This window comes from Hydra vulgaris, chromosome 14 (assembly GCF_038396675.1).
Source record: "Hydra vulgaris chromosome 14, alternate assembly HydraT2T_AEP".
Taxonomy (NCBI): domain Eukaryota; kingdom Metazoa; phylum Cnidaria; class Hydrozoa; order Anthoathecata; family Hydridae; genus Hydra; species Hydra vulgaris.
In genome coordinates, this window is record NC_088933.1 from 5355001 (window position 1) to 5365615 (window position 10615).

Genomic DNA, 10615 nt, shown 5'->3' on the forward strand with positions numbered 1-10615 from the left:
TTAAGTAAGTTGAGCAAAATAACAATTTACAACTGCAATTTTAACCACTAATGATTTATGAAAAATTATAAACTTCAATATGTTCGTATGTGTTCCAAGAATTTTCTTTATTTAGGATTAAAAAAAGCAGAGTAGAAATATAAAAAAAACTTTTATCAGGTTTTTGGTACATAGGTAGTATAAAAAATTGTTTTGTTTGTAGACTATTTAGGCATTTAAAGATTCTAAAATTATATATGCAACAGTAGTTTTAATTGTGGTATTGTTATTATTTATTGCACTATATGTTGCACGGGATTTGAGAGAGTTTTAAAAACAATTTATAAAAAAAGTTGGTTGCAGTCTCTTTGATCGTAGCAATAACCGCAGCTTTAGAGAGGTCTGCAACAATAACAACAACAAAATAACTGAAAGTTGATAGTAAAACACCATGTAACCTATACTAAAATATCTGGATAGCTGTCTGGATACAAACCAGTGCTAAAATAAATGGATGATAAAACACCTTTTTTCGTAGAAAAGTGCTCCTAACCTACTATTTAATTTTTAGCATGCTTGAGACCCTAGTCTAAAAAATACCTTGATTGAACTTGCCTGTGCAATCAACGCATACGATCTACTTTATAAAGTTATGAGAAGTAATAAAATATTTTTTACTTATTTTTAAATATTTATTTAGCTTTCTTTAGAATTTCAATTTATTTATTCTATTACGTTTCTATTTACGTTATCAAACTTTTGATCCATTTACGAATAGCTGTTAGCAATATTAAGTCATTAGACATTGACGTTGACTCCCCTACGTAGCACTAATTTTGCTTTATAATGTTGAAAAGAAATAAAATTACTTTTTATAATAGCTAATATTCTTATTTAAATAGATTTAAAAAGAATAAAAATTAGTAACAATCTTACTCAATTACAAATAAAATACAAAACAATTCATATTAAGTATAGCAAAGAAGCGCGTAGAGTTTGCTATGGGTAGCTATATATATATATATATATATATATATATATATATATATATATATATATATATATATATATATATATATATATATATATATATATATATATATATATATATATATATATATATATATATATATATATATATATATATATATATATATATATATATATATATATATATATATATATATATATATATATATATATATATATTATTGCACTTATCATGACGTGATTTGAAACTAATATGAACATATAAAATTTCACAGTTTACCCGATAATTTTGGAATTAAAATGTTATTAATCAAAAATAAAAGATTTAAATCTGATGTCAAATGTTGATGTGCAAGAAAGATTATATAATAAATTCAAATTTTTTATGGGATTAATTCTAAACTATTATTTAAAATAATCCAGAGTAAATGATTGAATTTACTGGAGATTTGAATGAATTTGATGGAATTTACTGGAGATTATTTTAATTAAAAATTTATATATAAATACATAAAGAGTTGAATCTTTCTAGAATCTACATTTGATGTTAATCTTAATTCTTTATTTTTTGATTAATGTGGATATGTCTAGAAACAAAGAGAGTATAAATAAAAGATTTTTCATTCATATATGAATGAAAGATTTTTTATTATACACTCTTCGTTTCTTTCATTCACTCTCATTCTTATATGAATGAAAAATCTTTTATTATACTCTCTTTGTTTCTAGATTTAATTTTTATGTATTTATTTCTAAACTTTAATACAAATTGAGTCCTTTTATCATTGGACCTTCTCAGAGGTTAAATATAACGAGGATAAAATAGCTTTTACGTAAATTCTAGAAAATATGTGTTCAAAATAGTACTGAGACAACTCCCATGAAAACCAAATAATAAAAATAAGTAAATAAATGAATATGCCTGTCATTGTTAATCATAAAACTATTGCCATAAATGGATTTATAATAGCAGCATCACTTTTACGTATAAAGAAAGTGATAAGTAAGGAGTAAAAAATTAATATTTGAAAATAAGTAGAAAGACATTTCGATGGAACTAAGGCGCGCAAAAGTATTTTATAAAGAAAATAAATATTTATAACTTTTTTCTCCTCACGGGTAACTACTTTATTATCAAAATGGGAAAAATGTTTATTACCTTTTTATAAATCATATTAAAATGATTATTATTAGTAGTTAGTTATTAGTTTAAAAAGTTCCTTGACTGTGTTAAACCTGTTACATTACTGGGAAGTTTAGATCTTACTGCTGGACTGTGCAATAAAATCTTATTGTTAGCCAGAGTTAAAATGGCCAAGGCCAAGCCCACACGTTAAAAAGCCAAGGCCATGACCAAGACCATAAGTTACAAGGCCAAGGCCAAGACTAAGAGTTTCAAGGCCAACGTCTACGCAAACATTTTCAAGACCAAACACTTCAACTTTTGCCTTAAGTTAAAGCCAATTATTAGCAAAACTGTGAGTAGCAAGTGCTGCGACAATAAATCCACATTTTGTAAAAATAGACCAAGGTTATGCACAGAAATCAAAAAAATCAATAAGAAAATATGTATTTTTTTAAAGGCCAAGGCCAATACAATCAAGGCCAAAATTTTCAAGACCAAGGCCAAGGCAAGGCCTCAATTTTTGGCCTTAAGGCAAGGCCAAGGACTAACAACTCATCGCGTTGGTTTTGTTGCGTTAGTTCGCTAACACAGCACTGCGGCCGGCACTTTTAAATTATTATACCATATAAATCTTACAAACTCACAATGCTTTTCAGTTAATGTAATGTTTAAAAATACTTTCTCAATATCGGCAATTAAAGCAATTCGCTTTGCACGAAAACGTAAAAGTATAATATATAATAAAGTTGTAAGTAATGGCCCTGAAAATAGACACTCATTTAACGAAGGACCAGATGTGCAAGCACTTGCATCGAAAACTTTACGAACCTTTGATGTTAGTTTATCTTCACGTATTACAGGACGGTGAGGCAAATAGTGAACGTCACCAATATTTTATTCAAAATTAGACACTTTATCAATAATGTCTTTAATTATTGATAAAGTCTCTAATTTAATAAGATAATTGATCCTTAATAATATTTTTGTAAGATGCAAATAAATATCTCTCGCTTGCAAGTTTTTTCCCTAATGCTAAAAGCCTAGACTTGCATAAATTATAATTGTCGCCTATCACCGGATGATTTATTTTAAAAGGCAATTCAACTTCATACATTGCACCATTAAACTTAATATTTTCTGAAAGTTTTCATAAACAATCTTATCACTCTCACAAATTTTGGAATCATCCCATAATAAATTGAAGTCATTTTTAATTAAAATTTGTTCCCTATTGAAATCAGACGCAACCTTTAAAACGTGAGAAGTTAAAACAGTTGAATTATCAATTTGATCCCTATTAACCCATCATGGGACCGCTTATTAAATATCCTAATTTAGATTTAATCGCTACAGGACCAGTAACTCCGCTTATAATTGAATTTCCATAAATTTCCAATAAAAATTTGCTCCTATTAAAATATCAGCTGATAAATTTTCTTTAGAATTATTATGATCGGCTAATCTAAGACCCTTAAGATGTTTATAATTATTACATGCTATATTAATATGCTGTCCACTTGAAGGGGAACATATATCCTTTACAGAACATTCAACACATATAAAATAATCATAAATACTTTTAACAGAAACTCTCACTCTCTCTAAGACCTCAGAAATACTACCGTGCCCAAATGTTTTAATGTTAATTTTTTTACTATCAATACGTTTTAGATTGAGTTTAGCACAAGTCTCAGGTGTTACGTAGCTTAGCTGCGAACAGTTATCAAATAAAATTTGGCATGTAGCAATTCTGGAATGATCTTGATTTTTAACAGTAGCTAATGCTGTTTGAAACAATACGGTTTCAGTTAGTTGAAGAACAGATTTAGAAGCAGAAAGAAAGGATATACACGCTACTGATGTCAACTCGCCGTCTTTGTTATTATGTTTATCTCTATTGTCACTGTCACTAATAGATACATGATAAAAACGATTGCATTTAAAACATTTTAATTTTAATGAACACTTATTGCTATGTTTGTTACTAAGACAACGATATCAACATTTTTAATCACCTAAAATCTTTTTTCTAGCCGTAATGTTAGTTACTAATTTGCGCTAATGCGATTTGTGGTTACTATCGCAAAACAAACAAACAGGTGAATTAGAGTCATTTCTCTTATAAATATAAACTTTCTTATCGTATTTACTATTCAGATAATCACTCGAATGAAACGTACTGGCAGCGAAAGGTAAAGTATTTGAGTTAGAAGAATTAATGTGTTCTCGCGCTCTTAACTCAGATTTTAAAATATCGAACACATCGTTAATTTCCCAGGTGCCATATTCATTTAATTTGCGACTTATAATTAAATTGAGCTCCTCGGGAAGCTTTTGAAGTATTAATGGGACAAGACCCGTACGTCGAAGTATTAATACCAATATTTTCTAGACTACGTATCTAAATTTCCAGAAGATTTCGCAAAAAACTTACATTTTTAATATTGAAAATACGTTCAAGCTTTAATAGTTATTTCATATAAAAGGAAACTGTCAATCGTTTATTCGAAAATCTTTGTTTTAAAATATATAAAGATATACTGTAATTATTGTTTGAAAGCGACAGACCATTAATTGCAGAGTATGCTTGCCCTTGAACCAAATTCCTTAAATAAGTTATATTTTGAATATTACTCATGTCATCATTTTTATTTATAGCACAGTCGAAATTTTCCCAAAAGGCTTGCCAATTTTCCTAATTGCCGTTAAATGCTTCAATTTTCAATGTTGGATTATTAATCATTTTATTATTTTTATGTGTTACTGTAGAATTCGCATCGTCGTTAGATTTAATAGAAAATCTATTTAAAAAATTGTTTATTTTGGAATTCTCTCTTTTGAAGCTTAATGTAAAGTCAATAGTTAAATCATCGTTAATTTGTAAGTCATCCGCGTCATGAATTAAAATTGAAATTTCATTATCTAAAATCTTAATTCTCTCAAATCTATCATTCGCCGTTTCTCTTAAATTAATAAGTTCTGATAAATTTTCATTATGGTTAACGCCTTCCATTAAATCGTTGGCCTGATCGAATATTTTTTTTATAGAATTGACGTGCATAGTTCGCACTCTTCTTTTTGTTGTTAGTACAGACATTTCACAAATCTGACGTCAGATTGAAAGAAGAATCTCTTACTTAAAAGTGTTTATTTCACAATAAACAAAGGCAATTAAGTTAAGAGTGTTTTAGTTAAATAGAACGTTTTAAAGTTCAAATTTTCACGGACTTTAAAATTTTTAATAGCGAGTAATAATTTGTTTAAAAGAAACTTACAGTAAACGACAAACACGGAGCAATAAAGTAAAATTCAAAATGGCAGACAGTATTTTGAACAACTGAATTCAATCTTAAGAAGTTTCGCAAAAGGATATCGCAACTCTTGTCTAATTTGACCTTAATATAATTTAATTTTCCTATACATACGATATGTCAACTTAAATATAGCTTAAAATCACTTAACATAAACTTAAATCTCAAATAATAAATTCACTTAGTCGGTAACTTGGTCTTTAAACGTAAATCCTATTCTCCACGAAGAAAATCGATTTCACCTAAATTAATATATAATAATCGGTAGTAGTCTTATCATAAATCTCAAAAAAAATCAACTATCAAAATAAATGACAAAAATAAAAACAATTTAGCTATTAAATTTTCGGTTATCTTTTAAATCGTGGGCTCCATGAAGAGTTTAGAAGGGACTCAGGGTTTGTGACGCAACATTTTTTTTTAAGTTTCAAATCTAGTGAAGGCTTTCTTTTAATTAACAGAGTATCTGACCAAACCAAAATCCTCGGTTGATGTATCTACGTGTTGGTTGTAAAATCAACTACGCCTAAATCTTACTTAGTCGATGTGTACACTACGTTAACGTAGTAGTTACAGCCTGTTAACAAACTGTTACGACTGTAACAGTCTATGTGCAGTGCACTGTCTGCGCTTTGATTTTATATGGTCCAAGTGAAGAACTTTATTTTGTTGATGCACAAAAGTACGCAGTAACAAAAAAAACTTTGCGCGCTAACTAAAATAAATATTATCAAAAATGCCAAAAACTACGTGACGAAGTATATGGACGACCCTTTAACAACAAAATTTCGTCAATTTTTTGTTAGATTAGTACACTCAATGATTGAAAAAAACATTTTAAGTTGATTTATAATGCAACTAATACCACCAGCAGACGTTGCAATATTTATTGCAAAAGATCCACCGTCGCGAGCGCGAGGAATATTTTTACGTTTGATTTAGTTAAATATACAGCCTAATATACACTCTAATATACAGTTAAATAAACAAGGTTTATGACTTAATTGGTCAAAAAGTAAATTATGTTTTAATGTGTTAATATGTTAAAATATAAGTTTATTATTTTGTTCCTGGAAGAATATATGTATTTTAACTCATTCTTCGTATTATTTAAATCATTATAAGTCTACAAAAAGATAAATCACTATGTTACCTCTTCTCTACACACAGATTTACATTTAAAATTGATTCTTGCATTATTATCTTTTTTTTTAGTTAGAGATTTCAAAAGTTAATATTTGTATTTCGAAATATTGTATTTTTTCTTGTAAAAATGGACATTTATGGTTAAAAATCTATACCAAAATATTAACCTATCACACAAAGGATCCTTTGTGGATTTTTTTATAAATAAAGTAAAAGATAAATATGAATTTATCTTGGATGTTTCCATGCGAATTTTTGAGCAATTATCAGAAAATTGGCAGTCATTTAAAAAAAATTATAACTTATTAAATTTGGTTAAAGAAAAAACAATTTTTTAATAGAGACTTTATCTTTATTTAGAATGTAAAAATATAAATGTTATAAAAGTTTTTAAATATTTATCACTGTACATTTTATGAAAGATTTTATAGTTTTTAAAATATATTTTGTAAAATAATATTTACTTACAATATTTACTTAATAGTTTTAAAAATTATTTGACATTAAATTTTTAAATTGATCAAATACTAAATTATTTTAAAAAGAGCTTCAAAACAGTACTTGAAAAATGAACAAATTATCAAAATCAAACAATTATTCGAAAAGTTATATATAGTTCTAATTATATAAAAGTTATATAAGTTCTTTACTATATATAGTGTTTAAGTACTAAAATTTTAATATATGGAGTTGTTGAAAAAACAGTGACCATATTTAGAATTTTTCTTGATTTAAAATGTCATAGCTGTGTCAATTTTTAACAAAAATCATGCAACTTGAAGTATTTAAAAAACGATAAACGAATAAATATATATATATAAAAGTTGTTTTGGGGCGTTAGAGGGGCGTCTACAACACCCTCTTATATATTTAAAATCTATATATTTTAAAAAAGGTAATTTTTATTAGGGTTTTTAAAATATATTCTACCAGGCCATCATTAAATATAATTGAAATACTTTTGGGGTGTTGGGTGGGCAGAAGTCTATCTGGCATCAGATAGAAATAATTGCATTCTCCCACCCAATACCATTGTCAAATCTTTGTATTTTAATATCTTAACGCATACCATTTTGGATAAAAAAAAAAGTGAAGGTATGGTGTTTAGCAAATATGTTTGCCGTTGAAGTGCAAAATAAGACAATTCTTTACCTTAATTTTTTTTAAATATACAGAAAACCTTTAACAAGTGAAATTAAATTAAATAATCGAAAAATTTACAGATAAAAATTTACTAATGATGATCTTCACAAAAATTGTTGGCGCCAAATGGCAGTGGTAAAGATGACGTCGATGAAGAAGGAAAATCTGAAATCTTATTGTAAAATTACAAAACTTGTAACTTCAGTAAAATTACAAAAACCTTACACTAACTTGTCTATTAGAGTAAGTAACTAATAAAATTGTAAAGCAAGTGAACACCGAAGTAAACGGACGTGTTTTTCTTGCGTAAAAAAAAAAAAAAAAAAAAGGAACAAAAAAACAAACACTTTTTATGTTTTTTAATTACCTTTTAAGTCAGGGATGTCCAACCTTTTTACAGTAAGGGCCATTAATTCGTTTCAAAATCAACTTGAGGGCCACAAACATAAAATACCCAAAATAAAAATTATTAAATTTGAAGTTTTTATTTAAATTTAAATAAACAGTTACACTCATAGTTAAGGTTCAAAGTGAAGTTATACAAAAGTTCGATCAATGTGAAACTTGACACCGTTTTTTTTTTGCATAAATGATCTATGTCTGCTTTTATATTTGATGATGCAATTCGAAGGGTATTAGTAAGGTGTTCATCTGTCAATCTATTTCTCTGTTCTGTTTTTACATGCTTCATTTTTGAGAATAATTGTTCGCAGTTGTATGTGCTTCTAAAAAGTGAAAAATATTTAATAGCATGTCTGCACAAATGAGGAAAAACTTCAATGCTCATGTAATTTTTATAAAATTCTAACAATTCTACTTCTTTGTAGGCTTCTTTAAGATCTTTTTTGTTTTGCAGTTCTATTAATTCCATTTGAAATTCATTTCTAACTGTCTCAGCTTTGATGGAAAATAGATGCGCAAATAAGTCTAACTCATTTTTTCCTTTTTAAAATCACAGAATCTTGTGTCAAATTCATCAATTAATTTTAAAATAGGAGTACAATATCTTTCAGAGTCAATTATATGAATATTTCTTTCTGATAATGCCTTGAAATGGACAAGTACTTTAGAACTTAATTGTTGTTTCAGAAGTTTTAATTTTAAAACAAGTGTTTCTACATTTTCAAACAATTTACTAATAAGTTGATCTTTACCCTGCAACTTAAGATTTAATTCCATTAACATCTGAGTCATGTCAATCAAAAATGCCAAATCATTCAGACAGTCAATATTTTCAAGCAAGCTTGTGTCTTTCCCTTTAATTTTTAGAAACAGCACTATTTCAGGTAATAGTATCCAAAATCTTTTCAGAGTAGCAGCTCGACTAAGCCATCTAACCTGGAAATAAATTACATCTTCAGCCTCACTACCACAACCTTTAAGTAATTGTTTGAACTGTCTGTGATTAAGGCCACAACTTCTTATAAAGTTAACAGTATGAATAACAAGTTCCATAACATTCTTCATCTCCAATACTTTTGCACATAACTGCTCTTGGTGTATAATGCAGTGATATGAAATAATTTCATGATTAATGGATTTCTTAAGTAATGCAATAAATTCAATATTTTTTCCTGTTAGTGCACTTGCTCCATCTGTAGTGACACCACAGAGTTTCTTTTCTGGTAATTCAAATTTCACCAATGTTTTTTTCACTTCAGAGAGAATATCTTCTCCTCTTGTTGTGTCCTTCATATGATTAATATCTAACAGTTCTTCAATTACTTCAAAGTTACTAGTTATACCTCTAATAAAAATGGCTAGCTGAGCAGTATCACCTCTGTCTGTTGATTCATCCAGTGCCAGACTATAGGCTTCACATTTATTTAATTTTTCTTTTAATGATAATTCAATACTTTTTGATAGATCTTCAACTCTTCTAGCAATAGTCTGGTGTGAAGGCTAAGATCTAAAACAGTAGGTGTTTTTTCAGGACATATCTCTTTACAAAATATTTTTTAATAAATCTCCAGTACAAAAAGGTTTGCCACTTTTAGCAATAGCTTCTGCCATTAAAAAACTTATTCGGTAGCACTGTAAGAGCTAATCACTTTAGTTTTCATCACTGATTGTTGTGCAAGAAAAGTTTTCTTCAACAACTCAATCTTATCAATTCGAAATTGGCCTTTAAATTTGTCATAACTAACAGCATGTTTTGTAGTGTAGTGCCTGTTCACATTATAACTTTTACACACGGCAATTTTCTCCAAACAAATTAGACATATAATAGAATTACTTTGTTCATGTACAAAATAGTCAGTTGTCCAAGAAGGACTAAATACACGACCCCCATGACCGCTTTCAGGATCGAATCTACGTCTTTTAGCAGAAGCCATCTTTATTAAATATATAAAAATAATGTTTTTTCTTTAGCGCGCGTTTTATTATTTCAAATGCGGATTTATAAAGTGAAAGTATAATCGAAATCGAATGTATAATTCGAATTATAAATATATAAATAATATGCTGTTGCTGTTGAACTTATTTTATTATTGTTATTTGAAATTTTTATTAAAATAAACATTTAAAATTAATGGACCGTGATATGCGGGCCATGCCATAGGCTGACGAGGGCCACCTTCTGGCCCGCGGGCCACGCGTTGGACAACCCTGTTTTAAGTTAATTAAAAGATTTAAAAAAGTTTTTATTTATAGTTATTTTTATTAACAAACAGTTTAAGCAGCTTTAATGGAAGATTAGTTGATTGTTTTTTTATGAAAAAGAGTAAAGATAGTTTTTTTATAATTTAGGAATAATTTATTTGCTATGAAACATAGGTTGAAATATTCTATTTTAATATTCATAACTTCAAACAAAGTCTTTGCATCCGGATGATTAAAAAATAACTTTGTATCGTCAGCATACTTAATTGAAGATATTTTTTGGGAAGCTTTATGCATATCGTTAATATATATTAAA

The 10615-nt window shown here is 27.8% G+C and overlaps 1 protein-coding gene across 1 annotated transcript; it reads right to left on the reverse strand.

Annotated features, from left to right (window-relative positions):
• Window positions 1–8622: 8622 nt before the first annotated feature.
• On the reverse strand, window positions 8623–10031 carry LOC136090850 (general transcription factor II-I repeat domain-containing protein 2A-like). The gene is made up of 2 exons (XM_065817827.1): window positions 9747–10031; window positions 8623–9585 (listed from the first exon to the last, which is right to left on the reverse strand). Exons 1-2 carry the CDS (start codon window positions 10029–10031, stop codon window positions 8623–8625), a joined length of 1248 nt encoding a protein of 415 aa, XP_065673899.1.
• Between the last annotated feature and the right edge of the window lie 584 nt (window positions 10032–10615).